General features: G+C 50.3%; 1 protein-coding gene across 1 annotated transcript in view; it reads right to left on the bottom strand.

Annotated features, from left to right (window-relative positions):
• Positions 1-754: 754 nt before the first annotated feature.
• The window catches only part of LOC116947947 (homeobox protein Meis1), a 96,303-nt gene continuing 72,985 nt past the window's right edge, over positions 755-24,072 (bottom strand). Inside the window, exons 10-13 of the mRNA XM_032964293.2 lie at positions 11,786-11,844; positions 9,655-9,744; positions 8,160-8,254; positions 755-4,095 (exon numbers count right to left, since the gene is read on the bottom strand). Of these exons, the coding sequence (XP_032820184.1) occupies positions 8,196-8,254; positions 9,655-9,744; positions 11,786-11,844 (208 nt within the window). The 3' untranslated portion in view covers positions 755-4,095; positions 8,160-8,195. The remainder of the gene's footprint in view (positions 4,096-8,159; positions 8,255-9,654; positions 9,745-11,785; positions 11,845-24,072) is intronic.

The following is a 24,072-nucleotide window of genomic DNA, read 5'->3' as shown; positions in this document are numbered from 1 at the left end:
GCGCTGGATGCATACAGCCGCAATTTGTAACTTTCATCCTTATCGATATGTATCGATAGTTACATTTTAATGTGCAATTTTATTGAGGGACTGTGATGTCGTTGTCTTGGTGTTGTCTGGGACTGTTCTTGCTGTTACTCTTTGGTTCTATTGGGTAAAGTCACGTAGGTGAAAATAAAATAACAAAAAATAACAAAAAATCACGACGTTTCGGCCACAACACAAGCGGCCTTCATCAGGTGAAGGGACGAGACTGTCTGGACAGTCGTGATTTTTTGTTATTTTTTGTTATTTTATTTTCACCTACGTGACTTTACCCAATAGAACCAAAGAGTATGGATCCTAGCAGTCACGAAAGCTTTAAATCTAGAATTGTTCTTACTGTTGTTCCGTTGTCTTGCCCAAGCTTGTGTATTGGTGCACTTATGCAATTTGAACTTGTAAAAACTTTAAATTTTCTTTTTGTTAGTAACTTGTTTACCTCTCCAATATTTTGCACTAATTTCGTGTTTTTTTTTTGTATCGTTCGTCGTCGTAACTTTCTGACCCCCCCCCCCCCCCAACTTACTGGACATCTGTAAGGAAAAGAGCTTCGTGGCTCACGTGATTTATCCAGGACAAATAAAGATTATAATTCTGATAGCATCCGAGATGTGACAGCAGAGATAAGAGTGATTTGGTCACATGCTCTTACCTCGGTTGTGAGCGTCTCCCACTGATCGGCAGCGTCATAAATGAGCACATTGGATCGGCATTCATAGAACAAAATACGTTTATTAAATCAAGTTCAATTTACATTGCTGTACATGTCCAAAGTTTGCTGTAAGACGGACAAATTTAGTAAAGGTGTTATCTCGGGAGACCTATAGAAAACTGGAAATGTGAGTATGCACATGTGCAAGTTGAGTCTTCTTTATAAAAACGACGATTACAAAGAAAAGAGATGTTCTCCAAAACGATCGTTTCACTGCACGGGGTAGTGGGGTTGTAGTGGGGGGGGGGTAGTGGTGGGGGGTAGTGGTGGGGGGTAGTGGTGGGGGGTAGGGGGGGGTCCTGGTTGCTGCGAGGGGGGGTTAAGAGGAGATCTTGAATTCCACATTGGCCACGTTTCTTTGTCTCTGCAGAGACCCACGGGAGGGAGGGAGGCACACGCACTGTGTTACACAGACACCAAAAAAATATATAATAATCGCCAGCCAAGCCTATGATGCGGCAACCACATTGCGCATAGTGGGGGGGGGGGGGTACACGTGGCGATACCTGTGGTAGCGCTACAAGACTACGTTGTCAGAACATCAACACCGGTGGCGGGTGGCCGCCGGTGTGCAGGCGGTGTAACTGCCACCAGGGCCCGCCAGGTGCCCCTGGGCTACGGAGAGGCGTGGCGGAAATTTTTAACAGGGTGTGGACGAGGGGATCGCGTTTCATTCTTTGCAGCAGGGACCCATGTCCACCGCACTCCACCACCACCCTACAGCACACGCATGGGAGCCGAGTACATCCCATAGCTTTAGACCCATGACCCAATTTCAGCCAATTGTTTGTCTGGGTCCGCAGACCTGCAACATATTTCGCACGCCCGGCACACCACATTCAGTAACGCAGTAGACCCCTCGGCTCTGCTTACACCGCCGCACAAGTGGCGGGGGTGCGTCTGCCGCATTTCGGGTGCACCTGTAAATAAGTTGGCGTGAACTCAAGGTGTGTGTGTGTGTGTGTACGCGATACACTTGGTGGACGGACTACACCGGGAGCTCGTTGGGAGCACGCGGTGACGCACGCAGATAAGTTTGGCGGGCAGTTTGGAGAACGCGTGAGCCCGGACGAGATATTCATTTCACCCATTGGTACCATCTGACACTGCAAAAAAGCTAGTTGCGTGTTTGAAAAGGTCGACACGGCGATGGATTCACATTTGGACGCACAAGCATTTGGAATGGGCGTCACACATTAATTAACTTTTAGCGGCCAATTCGAGAAATGTTATATGACGTCCGCGGCAATGAAATCGGCGAGCGCGCAGCAGCCTGAGATGAGAGCTTGGGCAGGGGCTTTCATCCAGGAGTTGATGGACAATGGCTTACATTGTTGATGGATGACGCTTATGATGATAATAATAATTTTATGCACTTTTAAGTTCGGATTGAAAACTCATTTCTTTAGAACTGCTTTTTGTGTTAAGTTTGTTGTCCTTCCACCGCACCTCCAATTAGCACGGTTGGCTACGTACGGCACAAACAAGTTCCACATTCAAACATACATTGTAAGTTGTGCCATCTCAGCTGGTACCAATGTCTCCCCTGGTCCGTGGACCAACACGGAGCCACAGGAAAATGCCTTCTTGCGATGAAGGGTGAACTTCATGGCAAGAAGGCACTTAAAGTCTCCTAGGGTACACCTTTTCAACGAGACTCTCTCCTCTTCCTACCACCCTTTTTATTTTGTACCTTGCCATCGCTCACCGTAGAAATGTTTGCAAAAATAATTGCACGGTTTAATTTTTGCCAAAGTTTCTCATTCTAAAAAAATATCGACATTTTTTTGCAAATCTGCGAGGTCGTGAAGTTTGCAGGAGCTTTTTGGCGACCGATGACTTCTCGAGGAACCTGCAGGTGCGACGCACGCACAGCCGGCGGCGTAGCTACTGGGCGTGCAGGCGGTGCAACTGCACCAGGGGGCCCTGGTGGCCACAGGGATCGGAGCGGGGGGGGCAAAACTCAGGAACTTGAGGCCCCCAATTTGCATTTCTTGCACCAGGTGCCCCGACGCTTAATCGCCGCCGCTGCGCAACGCCGCAGCCCCCCGTGTCGCCTTTCTCCGAAAACGCGTTGTAAATTTAAAAACACAAAAAAGGAAAACCCACCACACACACACACAAACACACGCAAACGCAATTCACAGCAGGCTGGGAATTCGGTTGGAAGCGTCAACAAGTAGAACAACACCATCCCTCGGATACGTTGGTAGTGTGCAAAAGGATCAGATAGGTAGCAAGGCTAAGTGGGAGGTCTGAGCGGTAAAAAAAAAAAAATCTTTCACCAGCGACAGCAGACTCACTCCAATGCAGTTTTACATTTTGTACACGGCTTTTTTTTGTTTCTTTAACTAAGAAATAATTTAACTAGACAACACATCCCTACGTAACTGTTTAAGAAGCATGCTATTAACAAACAAAAAAAAACACTCTTCCATCTTTCTCTCTCTCTCTCTCTTCATTACTAAAGTGACATTAACTTGTATATTACAACAATTTCTCTCTCTCGGTTGTTATGGAGGGGGGGGGGGGTACGGGGCAATGTCACAGCAACACACACAGTGTGGAAACAAATATCTTTGTTTTCCTTTTAAAAAAATCTGACGAGAAGATAATATGGACTACCGATCAGTAGGCTATACAACATCTCTTTATGACATCATACAGTAGTAAAACAATGTCCTTCCCCCCCCCCCCCCAAAAAAAAAAACCCCTTAAAAGTCATTTCTGTAGATACACGTTTTAAAAAAAAAACAAAAAAGTTGTGGCGGTTTTTTGTTTGTGTTATTATTCCGACGTGCAAGTAGGAGGACTGAGTTGGTCCTTGGACGGTGCCCAAAGTTCCAGTTCCTCTGCTCTCCTCGTCGGCGAATCACATCGAAGAAGTCCACGCCCCTCCGAGTTCACCGTTACCGCTTAGAAAGATTCCACCCTGACGCGACAGCGCAGCAACGCCACTGCGACAAATCCATCCAGACACGCCGAGGCTCCGAACGCGAAGACGATGGCCAAGGTTCCCCCCCCCGTTTGTCGTTGTTGGTTTGAGGTTGGCTGGGAGTACGAGGAAGCTGGAGGATGATGAGACACACACCGCCCCCCCCCCCCACCACCACCACCACCACCACCCACCACCACCAACGTGGGCTGCAGCGAGAAGCAGAAACGAAACGAGACGGCGGTTGTACACCGCGTCCCGTCGATGACAGGTCCCGCATCGCGGAGGTGCGACCCTCCCCACTCCCTTTCTCCCCGATCCGCGAGCCGTTGGCTGGATGGGGTTGGGAAGAAGCCGGGCGCCTGCGAATTCTCCACGCCCGGTCCTTGAGAAAACCTTGAAGGATCTGCGAAAATAATAACGTCCACATGTGTGACCTGGTGCGGGCGTGATTTACGAGCCACTCTCGCAAAGATTTATGCCGAAACTCCTTAATTAACAACCGCTGTCCCAAATTGTTTTCCTTATAAGCATCGCGAAAATGCGCAGCCGTCTAAAAACGGCCCCCTGGCCGATGGACTCGCAATCAGCACGTCCTTACCGAGTTAACACTTTTGCAGATTCAGATTTTTAATGTCTATTTTTTTTTTTTGAGGGCCTACAAATTGCGATTTTCTGCACGGCTTAAGGAAAAAGTGTTGAAAAATGAGCCAGGATGATGCAAGGCTCTCCACATCGTATACTTTTGGTATAAAAGCGGCCAAGGGAAAGAAAAAAAAACGCGATCGGCACGTTAATAAGACACAGGGCCAGACGAGTTCCTCCCTTCGAGCTGAAATCGCCCATCGGAGCTCATATTTAACTTGAGAACACAGCTCAGCAGAGCCTCTGCAAACTCCAAAGCTCAACCAGTCCCTTGAAATATTTAAAATCTATTGAGTCTTTGCATGGCCCAGAAGGGAATGTGTTGCAACGCAAAGGGCAAATCCATCATTTTTTGAAAATTATATTTTCATTCGAATGTTTTTATTCACGCAAGGAGTATTATAGCGCATCAACAACCTTTCTGCTATCATCATAATCCAGCCTTTTAAATAAGCGGCTCGGTTTTATGGAGTAGACGTACACATAGAGCAAACGAAATCATCTGCTCTCGATAACGCGACAGCTTTTTTGAAGCCATTCCAGTACCTCGTCGAGAAGCGGCGACAGTTGCAGAACATTTCTTAAACCGCCCCCCCCCTCCCCAAAATGTTTTTTTTTTTCAGAACGTCGCAAAAGCGAGAGGGCAAAACTTCACTCCCATTAATCAATGAGCTCGAGATGCGGATCATTCAAAAAAAAAGAAACACTTAAGCCGGTACTTTTTAATGCAAATACTCACGAGGCACCCACGAGACCTCCACCACCACTACGCGAAGGCGCAAGCGGTCTCGCGTGCCCGACGCGCATTAATATTCATCCATTTTTCGCTGACTCGAAAAGCCAAACCCATTTGTCACCCCCGCATCTTGATGGAATATTTAATTAAGACGGAGCCAATTAGCTACAAAACCGCGCGCACTTCTCTCCTCTCTCCCTTCGCAACGGCAGGCAGCGGCAAGCCCCGGCCTTCCGCGCAAACTGCCCCTCCTCCTCCTCCCTCCTCCTCCTCCTTCCCACTCACTCCTCCGCTGCCGACGCAAGCCCCTCTATTTTAATTAACGAGCAAAGAATACAAAATTACATGCAGGGCCATTTTGCAAAAGGATTACGCCCCTAGCTGGGCGCCGCGCATTGTGTGTTTACCCAGGAGTTTGTCTGGGCTGCCCGTATTATCCGGTAATAGAAGCAATGCATCACAGGCCGGACGACAGATTTAAGGCACGTTTGGGACAAGCTCTTTCTTCTCTCGCCTCTAATACATGCGGTTGCCAAGGCAACTCGGTGCCCCCCTCCCCACCGCCCGCCCCCCCCCCCACCTTCTCTCAAACCCTCCCTCGGTGTGAAGGGCCCCCCCCCCTCCTCCCTCCCTTCAGAACCATTATAGGCTTTATGGAGCACTATGTTTAGCTTCAAACAAGGCCCCGTTAAATAATTATTGAATCAAACAATCAGTTGATTATGGACATAACGGAGAAGAATGGCGGGGGCCCGCCGCTAAAGCGTATGCCACGCTGCGCCACATTTGTTTGTTGCCGTCCGCCGACGAAACCCGCCGAGCGAGAGCGCGGAGTCGCCGCCGCCACCGCTACCGTCACCGCCGCCGCTACCGTCACCGCTACCGCCACCGCTACCGTCACCGCTACCGCTACCGTCACCGCCGCCGCTACCGTCACCGCTACCGTCACCGCTACCGTCACCGCCACCGCTACCGTCACCGCTACCGCCACCGCTACCGTCACCGCTACCGCTACCGTCACCGCCGCCGCTACCGTCACCGCTACCGTCACCGCTACCGTCACCGCCACCGCTACCGTCACCGCTACCGCCACCGCTACCGTCACCGCCACTGCTACCGTCACCGCTACCGTCACCGCTACCGTCACCGTCACCGCCACCGCGACCGTCACCGCCACCGCTACCGTCACCGCCACCGCTACCGTCACCGCAGAATCGCCGCAGCAGCCTCGCGGTCGTCTCAATAGCCGCGAAGGTTTTTGGTGGTTGTTGTTGTTCTTGTCACCCACTGGAAGCGATTAAAACTGGTATCTCCAAGGGCGAGCCCCCCTCCCCCGCGCGTCAATGCGTGCCTTCGTAACGCACCTCCCGATGACCCGACGGGGCTTAGTGAGGGGGAGGTGGGGGGGGGCATCGGGAAGGCGCACATCGCTGGAACGGGACAATTCGAGTTTGTTTTTTCATTTGTCCATCGGTTATAATCCGAATTCCCTACGCTCGTGATACGTGCATCGAACTGTGAGCGCCGGAGTAGATTGTTGACAATTGCCGTTGCGTGCGCGTCACGGGAAGGGACGCGCACGCAACGTCGATGGTGGAGACAGAGCGAGGTGCCAGATGGATTGCCATATTGCGGGATCACGGGGGATTGCGGCGGCTTGGGAAGGCCTTCCTCCAGGAGGTGATTGATACGGGATGTTGTGGGTTCGATCCCGACCTTGACGCCTGCTGTATATTTGGAGTGTACATGTTCTCCCAGTAGTTGTGTGGATTTTTTGCTCCGGGCCCTTCGGTTTTTCCCTCCCCATTCAGAATCAACATCGCGCGTTTCGAGTATTTAGCTGCTACTATAAATTTCCGCACGACGGTAAGCCACTTCGTTGAGCCATCATTTGTGACAGCCAGGTCTGCTTCTGAAAGAAAGCCAGTGGGGCCTTACCTGGTAAACTAAAAAATAGTTGAGTTAAGTTAAGTTTCCTGTACACAGAGAAATGGCATGAGGGGGGTGCAGGAGGTGACTATTACGGCGCTAGAATTTGAAGTTGTTTGAGCCGGGGCCGTGGTGGCTACGCTGCTGCATGTGGCTGCCTGTAACCCAACGCTGTGGAGGCAGCAGCGAGGCTTGGTGGACCACCGCACACAAATTCTGTTGTGAAACTCCCCTTCCCATGGTTGTCCAGGAGGTGCCTTAACCTGGCTCGCCAGGAGAAGGCAGTAGAGCAAGTGGACTAATGGCTAGCCATCTGCTTCGCGCAAGGCGTGGGTTTTCCCCAGGTGCTCCGGTTTCCCCCCACGCAAATCACTAATTGGCTGAAACCATCGTGAAATAAAATTCCAATGCAAGATCCTCCTGAAAATAAAAGTCTGAGAACTCGGTGCGGCTCTCCTGGACAAATAAGTCATTTAAATTATTATTATTTTTCCACTTAATTGAACTAAATTCAAGCAAATTTCGATTTAAAGCTTTCGTGACTGCAAGGATTCATCTTCTTTGGTTCTTTCGGTAAAGTCACGTAGAATGAGAATAAAATAATAAATTGATAAAATAAAATAACACAATAATATTCTCACGACGTTTCGGCCACAACACAAGTGGCCTTCATCAAGCTTGTGTTGTGGCCGAAACGTCGTGAGAATATTATTGTGTTATTTTATTTTATCAATTTATTATTTTATTCTCATTCTACGTGACTTTACCGAAAGAACCAAAGAAGATAAATTCAAGCATTTTAAGTTTTATTGACATGTGACAAACACTGTTTGGCAGGGCATAAAAAATAAAGTGAATTAAAAAATAGTTCTGCGACATCAACTTCCGTGGCCATTCTCCAACGCCCGCGACTTTATTTGATCGTCCGTGACTTCATTTCAATAGTGCTATGGCACTTTTAAATCACCTGGATTGAAAACCCATTTCTTTCAACTGCTTTTTGTGCTTAGTTTATTGTCCTTCCCCCGTACCGCCGATTAGCACGGTTGGCTATGTACGGTGCGAAAAGAAGTTCAACGTACATACGTACAAAAACGCACAGAGATACAATTCAGAAGAGAAATAAATAAAATATATAACGGAGAACCGTCGCGCGGTACCTGGCTGTGCTCCTTGTCGCCGCGAAGGGGGGCACTCTACATGTAGTGCCACTGGCCCTCCATGCCCATGTTCATGCCCATGCCACCCATCGGCCCTGCAATGACACCAACCACACAGGGCTTGTAACAACACATCAAAGCATCGCTTTATTAACGATAATAATAATAAAAACATTCTTAAACACTCATTAACTGCCGCAAAACATCTTAATGTTTATGGGTCCGCAGAGCATGGCCAATTGTTGGTTGTGCCAGCTCGCCGCGTGGCTGCTGCTGCCTTCCCACTCGTCTGTGGTTCCTCCTTCCTGGCGCCTCTGAGTCCTCCCCTCTCTCTCTGAGTCGTCCTCTCTCACTCTCTGAGTCATCCTCTCTCTCCGAGTCGTCCTTTCTCCGAGTCGTCCCCTCTTTATGAGAGCGAGCGAACGAACGGCGCGTGCGACGGCGGAGCGTTGCGAGTTAGAATTTGTATTATTCTTACGATTTGTAATACATTGAATTGATTCGTAGGTGTAAAATAAAAATGTAATATTTGTGATTCATACAAATAGTGGGAAATTGAGAGCGCTTACCGCAACATGTTCAATGGGAAATTTAAACCCTTTGTAATTTAGTTGCTTTACATCGCCTTACAAGCATGTAGAATGATTTCCAATCGCGCCGAATTTAAACAAAGAGCATAAACGTGCCCCCGCCCCCCCTTTAACCCCTGTGATGCACACACCCACAATTTTACGGCCTGCGTCCTGAGTTGTGGTTGTATTTCGACAAGATATAAATTATTTCGTCGGCGATGTATCACAAACAGCGTGCCATTTCACGCATTCTGACGGAACTTGCATAAACAATACAAACGAGATGGTGTAAAATCGAGTCGAGAGAGCGTCGAATGATGGATCGCATCGTGACACCGAATCGTGACAATGAATCTCGGGGCTTGGGGTGAATCGTCACTCACTAAAACCCGTGCACAATTTGCGGTACGCACCGGTTGACCCGTTAAAACTTGATGCCCTTTAAAACTAAACTAAAATATAATTTTTATTTTACCAGGTAAGGCTCACTGAGCTATAGAGCTCTCTTTCCCAAGTGACCTGGCCACAAATGATAGCTCAACTAAGTGGCTCATCATCATGTGCGAATTTTTTGCAGCCAAATACTATGAACGCACGTTATTTCTAAATGTGGAGGGGAAAAAAACCCGAGGACCCGGAGCAAAATCCACGCGACCACGGGGAGAACGCGCAAACTCCAAATATACAACAGGCGTCAGGTTCGGGATGGAACCCACGACCTCCTGTGTGCCAGGTGAGGTAGTTAACATCTCGCCACCGCCGTGCCCGATGTCAAACAGGTACACGGCAGAGGAATAAACAAACGGATGGACGAACGAGTGGACGGACGGACAGGCGGACAGGAGGGATTGCCTCAGCCCTTTGGCCGGTGTGTTTAGAGTGCCATGCCGACGTGCCCGGGAGTGAGCTGTGCCACTCGTTACCGGGAGGACGCAGGCCCATGTGCTGCTGGCCGTCCATCACGAAGCCTCCCAGGTGCTGCCCGTCGGGGCTGTACCCGGCTCCCTGGCTCACTGCACGGCCGGCACCGCACCACACACACAGACACACATCGTTAGACCGAACTTATTTAAATGGTAACAAATATACAAAAGTGTGTTTAGATATTTTCATCCAGTTATATCGCTGCCATGTTACGAGATGAACTAGCCGTTCGGATTTCTCGCAGACCAGTGTGAGTGAATCTGGCCACAGAAGTGGCTACCACAGAACTACCTTTGAGATCCATTCAAGCACGAATTTGGGCCCACGCAGTTTAGAGGGGGCAGAGCGCTTTTCCATCGTGGCACGATAGTCAGAGCTGGAATTCAGCCAAATTAAGTGCAGAACCACATTTAATATTGCGGTGCCATTTGCGGTGCCGAGCTGAGACCATCAACTCGCGACAAACCCGTTTTAATACACAGCCACTAAGGGCTTCCTCCTGCAAATCCGCACCCAGGGTAGGGGTCTCAGCGGTGTCAGCTCGGCGCTCTAACCTCCACCTTCCTGAACCTGCACTTGTTTGTAAAGGATGCAGAGAGTGATCATACATTTGTTGTTATTATCACCGGGAGCGTACGGACGCAATGCGTGCGTTACACCTATCTCCGCGCGTACGACCGCTCGCCTCCCAAGTGACTCGGCCAACCGTCATCTGGGTCTTTACAATGCTGGGCAGCGGCCAAGAAATAATCCTCTAACCCCTATTTCGGATTCACGCGGTGTAATTAGGTGCTTATTCTTTGCCCCGATCGCGTTCAAGTGCCTTTCATAATTGCCGTCTCGTGCCCCGAACATCCTTATGCGTGCGTGCGTTAATAAAGGTATATTTCCACGGGAGGCGGTCAAAATGTTCCGTAGAATAGGATGAGAGGACAAAGATAGAAGCGGAGCCCTTGATGGAAACCAACGGGCAACGACGTCCCGTTACTGTTAATTAACTTTAAGCGCGTAAGTTTTACTGCGTGACTATATAAGATCGTTAAGAATTTTAAGGGGGGGCTTACACAGGGTCGGTGGATGATTTCAATATCACTCTCAAGCCACTTTGCCCACATTCCGCACGTCTAATTGTATTGCGTCACAAAGGGAAGCCGTGCGTGTGTGCGCGTGAATGCACCGCACGGGTGGTCGGTGTGTGACTGACCAGGCCAGTTCCACCCTGAACTCGCTTCCAAACTCAGAATGTTTTTCGTGATGTTGCTGCCCGTTGGCAGTGGTGCACGAGCACACGTAAGGAGTACTCAACGCGTTCCTCGATAAACTAAACGAGTAACTATTTGGTTAAAAAACATTTTTTAGCATGTAAGGCCCACTGAAGTGGCTTATCGCGTGGAAATGTACTGCGGCCAAAGAGTGCTTCTCAATGTGGAGGGGGGAAAAACCGGAGGACCCGGAGATAAATCCACGCGACCACGGGGACAGAGAACCCCAACACTGCGGCCCGAAAAGGAAACATATATAATGGGTGCCGTTAAGGGGATGGCTCTTCAATCTTTCATAGCCATAGAGATCGAGTGAATAACAGTTGGACATAGCACTACGTACACAGGCCACATACACCGCGTGGCCCTGACAGCAGGTTTCTTACAGGATGTTCCCAGCCGACGTTTTAAATCGGCAATATGAACGGTTACTCGTGAGCAAATGTTGAGTAAAAAAAAATGCAAGCATGTGTGCATATTTTGACATTTGTTTCTGGCCGTTTGACATTTTTGGGCTTTTGGTGGCTCCGTGTGTGCCCTCAGCAAGTGCGGTAAAAATCAACAAATCTCAACAAATCCGCCGCGGTAAAAATCAACAAATCTCAACAAATCCGCTGCGTGCCCCTCAATTGCACCAGCGAACGTACGAAGTATTCTTTGTCGCTCGTGCAGACGTAGACATTTGGCTACCCGAATACTGCGTTTAGCGTGCGGACGCAAAAAAAAAATTATCCATCGGAGAGGCTCGTGGATTTAGAGCGCAATTAGCGACAGAGGCCCGCCTCAGCGTCAGCCCCGCCACCATGCTCGGCGTCCGATTATTATTTTCAGATGTGCGGCGCGATTAGTGTTAATGTTCGACACTTGCCTGCTCGGTTGGACTGATCAATCATGGGCTGTACTATTCGGCGTCTTGCGTTAATGAACCTGTAAACGGAGAAGGCGGGCCGCGGGGGAGCAGGGGGCAGGGGCAGGGGAGAGAGAACGAAAAAGAATTTTAAACACCGCCCATTAACTGGCCCTTCGTAATGGGACCTCGCATACTTTTGTCCCTTCCCGATGTCTGCGAGACACAACACTAACAGAACTGACAGCACAAGATAAATGACCGCCGGGGTCAAAATGTCAGCGAATGACATCATCGCCGTTTCGGCTAATGGGAAGGGACTCGGTGGTTTGCGTGTGGGGGGGGTGGTTGTGTGGGTAGGTGTGTGGGTGGGGGGGTGGTGGCGGTAGTGCTCAGGAACATGTGCGTCGGAGTTTACGCGGTGATCGCGGAGTGGCGACTGTACGGCGGCCGCGCTTTTTAAAAACAAGTCACAGGCGAGAAGGCCACTCACGACGGCATCGTCGTCGTCGTCGCTTGTGACTTGGGCCAGGAGCTGTCATTGAGCCGGGAGCAGAGTTCACAAGTTTCGCCTTTCAGTCGCCATTGTTATGTCAGCAGACTCATCAATTAGCCTGTCCCCGAGACTTTATCACCGCGGGCACCCCCCCCCACACACCGCCTCCCACCTCTCTCTGGCCTGGAAGAAAAGGAGTCTGCTTTTTTTTTACTGCTGCCCATAAAAGCCTGGGGTCATTGAGAGGTCGCGCCAGGTTTACTGTAACCTTTAACTTTCTCATTTTGGCAGCGGGTTCTGAAATATACAGCCAGCGGACATCTTACGAAAGCAATGCTGCAAATTATTCCCTCGCATTCCATGGAGTGTGTGTAACCGACGCTCGGGTTGGAATTTTTTTGCGTGTTCCTCGTCGTCATAAACACTGAAGTCGCGATTTACGGCAAGCTAACGCCGCCCGCTCGTGCCGCAGCCGCGTCGCAGGTGGGGAAAGGCGCAGCCCCTGAAATCGCTCGCTCACGGGCCCTGCTGGTGGCAAGGGGTCTCTTCCCTCGAGGGGGCCAGACGCCGTGGAAGAGGCGATAGGTACCCACACTTTACCCCATCACCCGCGGCTCGCCGGTCCACTAACTGCGGTGAACCCGGTAACACTGCTGGTGGTGGTGGTGGTGGGGATTCAAGAAGCTTTGCGCCATTGTTTCGACTGCTAACATCGGAGGGGGGGGGGATGGAATCGAATCGGCAACCTCTGGCTTCCAAGCCCAGAACGCCGTTGACGATTACTCCTACTGTGGCAGCAATCCGAGTGGCTGAACCATAGCTCAAACGCACATTCGCTTTGACACGTTACAATAAACGGAAGCATTAAAATTAATGTTATCACGCAAACAAACAAACTAAATTCCCGACTGTCCGGAGCTGTGGCCGACTTGGTTTTTAACGAGTCGACGTCAACTCCGCTTCCAAACTCAACGTGTCTACGAGTGGACGGCAATGCCTAGGCACTGTTTCTGTCACGCGCAATCAAAGCCAAAAACAAACTTGAGATGTCGCACGCCGATTGCCGCAAACGGGGCGTTCTCGCTTAAACGTTCCATTCAGCAAGCGAACGGATCGCGCGTGCACCCACACAGGCCTCGCTGGATGAGACAGCACCGTGACGGGACGGGGAGCAGGGGGGGGTGTTCGCGTATCGTGAAAACCGATCACCCCACCCGCCATCCCCTCCCTCCTTCCCCACAGCCTTCCCCGTGCGCTACACGGCACCGACAGGATGACCACAGCCGCCCGCGGCGTCGTGGGACAAAGAGCACAAAAAAAAATCGCCCCCCCGCTCTGAACAAACGGCATTAGCGCTGCAGATACTTATACACAAAGTGGGTTTCCACAGTCCGAGGTGACGTTGCTACCATCCCTCCACCCTCTACCCCTTCCACCCCCAAGCAGGTATCCAGTTTGCACCGTGCTAAAGAGACGGCTCTGTCGTGGTGCTTTCTCACCTGGCGCGAAAGGAAAGCAACCCACGGATTTACTCTGACGGTCTCTAGACCGCAAAGTACATAATTGGCAGGATTTATTAATGCCGAGGCGAACATTAACATTTGGGAAGGGGGGGGGGGATGGAAGTCGTGTATTCAGTTACACTTACACAGTTTCTTTTTATAAGCATTATAAAAACAACAAACATAATGAAGTGCTTTATTAAATAACGCATGAGAAAATTTGTTCAGGATTTGATCGCCTTGGCTTCACTTTCTACATCCGACATTCACGCCTTTGGCTCGAGTTCCGAGAGGGGGAGGAGGCCACAACATCCAGCGGACTGACAAAGGGCGCTCTACACGTAAAAGCCAGGAGGTTGTTGGGTCCAAAGCTTTTAGTCAGAGGTAACAACTTCACAGCACTCAACCGTCGCGGCCCCGAAAACGCCACCAATGAACGAAGCGAGGCATCGATCGACCCACAAACCACCACCACCAACAAACCACCACAATAAAAACATCACCAAACCACCACCACCACCACCAAACCACCGCCGCCACCACCTAACCACCACCACCAAGGCGAGAGTTCTCCTCCACCACCTTTGCCTCCTCCCAGACCTCAGCTCCTCACGTCAACTGACGACCCCGGGACGGCCCAGGCCGTGGTGGTGATGAGGATGATGAAAAAGAGACGACCGAGTGCCTGCCACCATCAACCACGCAATGTTTCCCCGTGTGACCCCTGTCAATGGCCACGCTCCCTCGCGGATTAAGCCGGTGCCGATTGGGCGTAGTATTATTATTATTAGTTTGCAGACACGGCCCCGTCCCGCGCTCGCATCTCCTAAATGTTGTCGTCTGGACACCAGTGTTTGTCCCATCATCGTCGTCGGCAGCAGCAGCGCTCATGTGACAGCCACCGTGCGTCCGCTTCGGCCACCAGCAAAAGCCTCGTCCCCCTCCCCACATCGCCCGGCCGGACGTTAACGTCCTGTGCGGGGGCGGCCAGGGGGTCACGCTGGGGTTGGCTGTGGGGCATTTTGGGGTTGGTGGGGTGGTGAAGGAGGCGGTGGTGGTAGGAGAGAGAGGGGGGGGGGGTCACACGGCGATGGGGGGTCGTGGTCGAGTTGTAGCCCGCGCAACGTAAACAGCTGTAAAGCTGCTGCTTGGCATGCGGGGCGCTGCTTCTTGGAATGGGGGATTAGGCGCGGCGTGACAGATACACTTCTGTGTTCTAAATTCCTACCTTGGAGTGATTTCTAAAAGTAGCGCCCCAGCCAAAGCCACCCTCCCCCCCCCCGCCCCCAGAGAAGGCAGCTGAATATGCGCGCGTCAACCGATACCGTAAGAGATATGGGCGCGCGCATCTACACGGGAATACGTCCACCGTCGTCGCAGATATCTCGTATTTTGATAAGTGCTGTCAGCACAGTTTTCTTCCCCGAGTGAGTTTAACTCGACGGAGCGTCCGTGGGCCTTTTACTTTTCATCTGGCGAGGAGCCGCCACCGTTTATCAATCGCCTTCCGTCGGGTGCTCACTTCGCGACGGGACTTGTGGCTTTTGTTTTTGGTTTACGAGACGCTTAGGGTAAGTTTCCCACGCATTTTTGAATCCATTTACCCCCGAGCGCTTGCTATAATTATACAAATAATCAGCAGGCCCGGCGGTTCTAACGGAGCAGGTGTTTGGAATCTGGCGACGAGGGCTTTTGTAAACTCTGATTACAGCAACAACAAAAAAACCAAAGCGCCGTTGCAAACCCACCACGGCACCGCACACACGCGGACCCAACCTCGGAGCGCGCGCTTTTGATAGCGGAACATTTTAAGCGAGGAGCTGTGGCAGCTCATGCAACACACCGAAGCTGTCGGACAATACGACCCACCACCATTCTCGGGGTCCTTTAGCGCGTTGACAAAATGCTACAATACAGCTCGAACGCTCGGATTACTACGGAAGCCCCAATTCTTTGTCTCCCACGTGCTAATCTAATCACTGTTACCGACGTTCGGAGCGAGCGGCAGCATCGACGAGATGAATGAAGGGCACGGAAACGTTTGACTGGACCCCGTACCAAACCACCCACCCCAAAAGGGGGGGGGGGGGAGAGTGGTTTGGTTAATGCACGGAGGTGAGATGACCCGTAGTCTCCATCACATGACGTCTCATGTGGCGAAGCGTTCCGTTCTTTTACATTTGCTTCGCCGCGTTTATCTTTGCGAGATTAGGCGTTGTGATTAATGGCCTCGATTTTGTTTTGTTTGCGCCCAAAGACAAATATTACACGCTCGACTTAAAATAAATATTCCATCACTATAATCAGCGTCCCAGATAACGTTCGGCGGTGGTCTTTGAGCCGTTTATACGACTCCGCGTATACATTGTACTTGCGCTCGGGATAAAAGTGAAGTCGTGAGGAATTTAGAATAAGCATTGCACAATCTCTGATGCTAACGGGGGGGGGGGGGGGTAATGCGGTATTTGCTCGTGCATTATATTTTAACAGCAATTGCTACTTTGAACTATTCGACAAAAAACGTAGGACACACAATAAAGAAGAAAAAAAGATGCGAGCGAACAGAAGAACAGAACAAATAACCCAAGAGGTTTTCTCGATGAGACTCTTTAAAAAAAAACTTTTATTCCAAAATAAACTAAAATCACAAGCCGTGGTTTACAATGACTGAACGCTCTCTCAAGGGCCACACAATTACCAATAATTAACATCATGACAATACAATATTCATACTCTTTGGGTCTTTTGGTAAAGTCACGTAGGTAAAAATTAAATGAAATTAAATAAAATAAAACAAAAATGAAAACAACCAAAGTAAATCACGACGTTTCGGGTCGAAACGACGTTTCGGGTCGTGATTTAATTTAGTTGTTTTCATTTTTGTTTAATTTAATTTTTACCTACGTGACTTTACCGAAAGAACCAAAGAGTATGGATCCTTGCAGTCACGAAAACTTCAAATTTAGAATACAATATTCATTTGCAGTCTATTCCTAGTAAATATGGAGCATTGGGGCAACATTGGGCACCCCATATTGGCACGGTTGGCTATGCACGGTCCGAAAGAAGTTCAACATTCGAATCAGAATATTCATTTATTTCAGAATCAGAATATTTATATTGGAGGAATCCAATGAGCGTTATAGCTCTTTTTTAACAGATGTTCAATAATACATATATAACGGTTCCAACCACGTGACAACGCTGGTCATACTTGTGGCACGTTTAATGGGTTGTCTACCCATTGCTGGAAGAAGACCTCCCACACCCGTGTAGGCCCTGGGTGTCGTTTGACCGTACTTCACTACCCTGGTCAGTGCGGTTTTGGCGACGGCGGCAATACCCAAGACCAGGTCAGGGGGGTCACTTGCCGCCCACAATGAGGGCATCGCAAGGAAGGAAAATATTACGGATGTGACATTTGTCATTATCATCGTCTCGTCATCATCACCGTGAGTTATCATCGATCAACTGCTGGATAAAGGCTGCCCCGAGGTGCGGCCATCTCTCGCGATCCTGCGACGTAACTATCCATCTCGCTGATGTCACCACTCGTGTGTATTTATATATGCTTAAAGATAATGCGTGGCTTCATACACCGCACATTTCGCGACAAATACACGTACGTTCCCTCCAACGCCGCGTAATTACACTCGACCGTAGAAAAGACCTCCAGCACGGTTGAAGCAACGGAAAACTTTTGCCGAGTGCCGTTGGAAAACAACGCTCTCCAAAGGGCACTTTAGGAGAGGAGTGGTGTGCGATTGTTACGGAGAGACCCGCGACGCGCCAGAGCCTCCGGCGGCCGCTGTCAGCGTGGGGCTGCGTGATCGTCACCTAAAGAGACAGCGGCTCCTCGTGCAGTGGCCGGGCCGGCAGGGCCACGGTGCACAGCCACACGCGCCCCGAGCAGCATACACACAGAGACATTCCGTTCGGTCTGCCCCACCGCCCTAACCACTCCACCACCCACAACCCCAGCACCCCACAGCCCTATCGCACCAACACTCCACTGGCCCTCTGCCTTACCACCCCACAACCCACAACCACAACAACCCACCGCACCAACATTCTACTACCCCACCAACCAAAACTCCACCACCGCACCACTCCACCCCACTACACCACAACACCACTCCACCACCACACCACTCCATCACTCCACCACACGTCCTTCACCTGCAACCACTGCCTTCGAGTACCTGCCCCCCATCCTCACCCAAGCATACCCTCACTCCGACCCCCCCCCCCCCCTTACAAACTCACCACCTCATTATCATCTCCACCACCTCGTACCCACCCACATAAAGACAAAGGTCCCCCTTATAGTCATATAGGTTGTTGGGGCAAGGGCTTTTCGCGACCAACTATGAAGGCCAGAACCGCATCCCTATAACGGTGGTGGTGTGGCTGGGACCATGCCAGGCCACCTTTGTCTCCCCAGCGCTGATGATTAACCACACACAGGGTACCAACTGAATGCGGAGTTCACCCATGCTAGCCGTGGCTGGGAATCTAACTTAAGTGAACAGGTTCTTAAAGTACAATGTGCTTACCATTATGCCACCGTTCGCTCCACACACACCCTGGGCCCTGAGCTCCGGTCCCCGCTACCCACCCCTCTCCCCATCATCCCCACCCCCGCCCGCCCCCCACATGCTGAGCCGACTACAAATTATGATAGGTCAGAAGCCTGAACTTGTTTCTCCTTCGGGTGCTCTGCACCCGGCAGCAGTGACAAGGCGGAGCCCATGTCTTGGGCCTTGGGAAAATGAACTCGCACAAGGTCCCAGAGGCCCCCACGGCTAACATCACAACACAGCGGGGGGGGGGGGGGGGACATAAATTCCACAAACGGAAGTTGAAATGATAGCTTTTGTAAAACAATATTACTAGATAACTTTGACTGATCGCAAAGTGGAAAATTGCTCAAGCTAAAATGGAGAGGCTTCTGTTTGTGGCAGCAGATTCAAAATATAATTTATTCGGTCAGACGATCAGCCTTCCAGGCTCATGGTAACCAGCATCCCTTGCGTGGACAAGGTTTCAACCTTCTGGGCATCATCAGCAGTGTCAGGCTTTGTCGAATGTGTCGGCTCGTAACGCACACGTCAAATGGCGGGTGTAGGAATCGATGCGATTTGATTTGTACATGTGGCAAATCAAATCGCATCACGTGACACCACCAGCAACTAAAAGGCCAGCGAAAGAAGTTCAACATACTACAATGCATTTTACGATGCAACAGCGTGTGTGGGAATTGCATAGCGCCTACATGCCACTGCACCACAAGAAGCTTCACAGAGACAGTGTGAACAATTATATATTCTTAGTTTTTTCGGTAAAGTCACGTTGAAGAGAAACAACAAAATAATATATATATAAAACAATAAAAAATTCTCACGACGTTTCGACCATAACTCAAACGTCATCTTCAGGCCAGAGTTAAACGAATATGTGTGTTGGTTTGCATAAATTTATGCATAAATTTATGCAAACCAACACACCTGAAGATGACCGTTTGAGTTATGGTCGAAACGTCGTGAGAATTTTTTATTGTTTTATATATATATTTTTTATTATTTTGTTGTTTCTCTTCAACGTGACTTTACCGAAAAAACTAAGAACATGAATTACTGCAGTCACGAAAGCTTTAAATCAAAATTTAAAGTATGAACAATTGTTTTGTATGGCAGTCAATGATGGGCAAAGGATAACAAAAAAAAGGAAGGTCTTGAGTATGGACTTGAACAGGGGCATGGAGCCAACAGCACGGACGACTGCGGGAAGAGTTCCAGACTACAACGGGCAGCAGAGGAGGATGAGTAACCAGCCAACAAATAGATTTGGTTATCTTGATAAAAAAATAGCAAACCCTGAATTGCAACAATTGAGACAAATTAAATTTTTACGTTAATTTTTACGTTAATTTTTACGTAATACGACGGTGGCCTGAAACCATATCCCTTACATTCATCAAGAATGTTGCACAGTATTCCCAGGCATAAATGTTTCCACAGGGGCAGTACTCGACATTGCTTTCAATTACCGCCGTTGCTTGTCCACAAAAGGACGAGACCGACCCGCGTTTCATCGCAGCCGTCCCCAAATACGGGGAGATGGATCGGACTTTTATGACTTGCGTGTGTGAATCAAACCGGCATTGATGGGCCCTTGAGGTCAAGATATAAACCAGCCGATTATACCAGGCCAGAGTTAAACGAATACATGAGAACAACGGCAATGAGATCGACCGATAGACATTCACCGCAAGCGGCGCAAGTTCTTCAAGACGCCGCATTTGCCATCAGTGAACCGACGCCCTTGATCCAGCCAGGCCAGGAGCTCGGTGCATTCTTACAGAGCAGAGCCGTGAGTCATGGTGGTGGCTCGGTGGTAAAAAGGTGGGTGGGTGGGGGGGGGGGGGGGGGGCTTCATCCAGCAGTGGATTGTTCACGGCTGGCGATGATGACTCGTGAACGTGAGGAATAACCAGCGCGTGCCGGTGCTGCTGCCGTCACGCCGTCGTTTGACAAGTCCAACGCGCCAGCTGGCGCTCCGGCACGATAGCCATCTTCCATCATCCCTACCCCGTGAGGATGATGTTCCGTGGTATGGTGGGCTTGGCGATTGACCGTGGCTGATAATGACGATAACGACGACGATGTTGAACCAAGCGAGGGCCGCTCTTCTTTTGAACGCAACGCAAACCGATAGACTAAACCTACGCAGAGACTCGGCGACATAAACCACCAACTATCCGGGAGCAAGCGGTGAGGACGCGGGTAGACTGCACGCTCGGGCGGTACAGTTGTTTATACACAAAACACATAATTTAATGGACTAACTTTGGCTCTGGAATCTAGTTTCCTCTTTCCTTTTTTTTTCTTTCTCCCGTGTGTGTTTCTGCGGCTGCTGGTGACCCAGGGAGTGCGCGCATTCCAGCGCGAGTCTCTGCGGATGGTGGTAAATACGGCTCGGAATGCCGTCCGTCCTCCAGGTCCACACTCCCACACGCCGGGCATCGTGCTGTCGCCACTTAAACCCCCCCCCCCGCCACCCCCCCCCCCCCGCCTTACCCACTTATTTATTTTTATTGTTACAATAATTTGCCAGAGCTGCGCGCATTTTATAAACAAAACTAAAATTGCCGTGACTAAAAATTTTCGGGCCCCGCAATGATTGCACGCAGCTGCTCTTTGTGGCCCATGGAATCATGGGGGGTGGGGGGACCGAAGCGGCATCAGTTTAAAGATGCCGCGTGCCTTGCTGATTAATCTCAGTCTGGGTCGAAACCAGAGCGATGTTGTCTTCCTTAAATAAATGCCGCTGGGAACGATTAATGTGGAAGAAGGCCCAGGCACTGACAAATAAAAAAAAAATCAGTAACTTAACAAACCCACTTTTTTCACTTATGTGTTCTGGGACGGTCACCGACGTCTAGAGATCAGCCGAGTGTATAAGCAGTCTATACAAAGTTATGGGTTGCCTACATGTACAAACTTCTCATGATCCTGAGCATTAAAAAAAAGAGGTAGGTAAAATCTAGGTTTCCCTCTTTGTGTTTTTCGAACACAAAGTAAAGTAATCGAGACGGTGCTCATCTCTCGATTGCAGTCCTAAGTGAGATGTGGAAATTTTTAATTTCTATGGCAGGGGCGAGTCTCTCCATAGGACCACCACCATTGCCTTTCCTCACAAAGTGGTACCCATTTTATCTACCCCGAAGGGTTATTTGGGGCCCGATTGAACCACCCCTCCACAGAACGTGAACTCGCTACCTTCCGATTGCAGCCGAGCTGCACACAAAGGAAATATACGAATGACAAAGAAAAATAATTTAAACCATAACGGCCATAAATGTTCTGCGGTCAGCGCCCGGCTTCCTGTGACGGGGGCCCACGGATTTCGTTGAAGAAAAAAATATATATTCTCTCTCTCTCTCTCCGGGCGAACGCGCGTTTATGGATTCTGCAACGAGGTTGCTGCCCCGCGCCACCGCTGGCTCGGCTTCAAGCCGCTTCAGGAGACGCGTGCAGGCCCAAGGGTGCCGGGACGTCGCACGTTCGGCAGACACGGTTTTATTTCTCGGGCGATTTGGCAGGAGAGTGCGCTCGTCTTTGAAGGCTCGGATGGCACGTGCATGCGTGCATTCGTGCGACGGACGGGCGGGCGATACGGAAATGATGACGGGCGGGGGGGGGGCGCCCGTAGGTTCGTCAGCCCCGTCGATGGGAAACGAGAGAAGCGAGAGGTTCGCTCGCGAATAGCGAGCGTAACGCGGCGACCGCAGAACTCAACGGTCTCCCGTTTCGGGCCAGTGACTCAGCGTGCCAAAACTCCCAGCCGTGCGCTCTATTTGACACATTCAGTAACTTGGTATCGGTCAAACATCCCAATGCTGGAATATGACTTGCGTATATATCTCGGTTGGGATTACAACGTGGGAGACATCGGCCGTCCACCTACCGCAAAAAAAAAAAACTTGGCAGGACCCTCCTGAAATTGAGTGTTGAGACTCAGTGACGGCTTTCCCGAGTAAACAAGTGGAATAATAAAGAACAATAAATCCTCCTGGACTGCCTAAACACGCAAAAAACTAAGATTCAGCTCGTATTTTTCCGCAATTGTATACCGATTGTGCTATCGGTGTAGTGTCATGGGTTGAAGGATCCATTCGAATATCTCAGCGCGTGGCGGAACCCTCCACATTAGAGAATAGCCCGAAAAAGTGGATAAGACGGAACTAATTCTGAGATCGTTTCAAGTAACCTCTGGTCCACAAACTTGGGGACAGTATTTTCCCGCCTGCCCTGCTGTAGGGAAGTAATATTTATCCTATGACACAGCTGGAATAAATTTATTTATTTATTTAACAGTCATCGGTGGATGTGCCGAGACCATCAAATGCACAGGCTACTCGGATCCCAACCCAGGTCCTTGGACCTTTAAGCCACCGAGCCTCTTCTCACGATCCACACTTCTGCAAGGTTCCTCAAACCGGCGGAAAGGTCCCCGTTACATCGACTGCATTCTAGAAAACTCCCCAATTGCTTTCCTGTTTCCTTACACCAAACCAACTTGTTTCCTTTCTTACTAATCCTACGGAGGCCTCGCTCCTGCGTAGCGCTCTGAGCTCATTCCCCACCCCAGCCACTCTCCCCCCCCCATTCCAGCAGAAAATACCGACGTGCAGCGTCTCTATTCATCACGTTCATTTCCACCGCCAGCCAAATTCTTGGGCCAACGGTCCTTTATTCATTATTTGCCTCTATTGACCCAGCTTTCAAAAAAAATTGCTACACCGCAGCGGAGCAGCGGGGGTAAAGTGTGGGTACCCAACCCAAATCTTCGGTTGTGCAGAAAATAAACACGGACAAACTTGCGCAATTAATTTTAAATACTTTTTGCCAGCATTCGCTGGAAAGTTTTCAGATTTGCTTATTCCAATATAACGTGTCAAAACTAATTTGACATGTTCCTTCGGGCTTGCTCGGCAGCTGTTTGGAACAGCGAAAAATTAAAATCGAGGCTTCGGCAGACACGGAGCCGACGTTGGATGGGAGACGTGCAGCGGTTTCGCGCACGGGCGCGCGAACCACGGCGCTAATTCGAGCGCCGTCCGACGCGATTATCCCACGGTCGCAAGCTGCGGCCCAGTCACGTGCGTCATGTCGAACGTCGGCTCTATCCACATGGCTGGCTCGTTTTAACTTCACTTTACTTACAGCCCACTATTCATCACGGAGGCTGCTGCGGCCGCTGCGGCCTAACGGTTAGTGAGCAGGACTCACGACCCCGAGGCCGCCGGTTCGATTCGACCTCCCTTGCAGGGCAGTGGAAAACCGTGGGGCAGGATTCTCAAATCCCGTTGCCCGTGTTTCTCCCAGCAGCATAAACGGGAACACCGGTGGTTAAGTGGAACGGCGGTTCTTGTGGGGCTGCTGTAAAGTGTGGCCATTCCCACCTCTTCGAGCATGAAACAGTAGCCAAGATATCGTCCAGAGGGGCTCTCAAGAGCTTCCTCTAGCAAAAGCCCTTCTGGAAGAGTAGGCCAAGGCACCTTCTAGAGAGGCTCGCTGGAGCTTCCTCTCGTGGAGGCCCTTATTTTAGCAGTGGCGCGAGCTAACAACTGCAGGGAGGAAGCTGTATCTGTCACACGACGTGTGTATGCCGCAGCGTGCTTGCTTGTAAACTCTTTTTTCTTTAGAACTACGCTTTGTGCGTATTTCGTTGTCCTTCCCCCCGCACCTCCGATTAGCGCGGGTGGCCTACGTACGGTGCGAACGAAGTTCAACACACGTACGCAC

The sequence above is a fragment of the Petromyzon marinus genome, chromosome 31 (assembly GCF_048934315.1).
Source record: "Petromyzon marinus isolate PM22_M1 ecotype Great Lakes invasive population chromosome 31, UKy_Petmar_22M1.pri1.0, whole genome shotgun sequence".
In the NCBI taxonomy this organism is placed as follows: Eukaryota; Metazoa; Chordata; class Hyperoartia; order Petromyzontiformes; family Petromyzontidae; genus Petromyzon; species Petromyzon marinus.
This window is presented reverse-complemented; position numbering and strand designations above follow the sequence as displayed.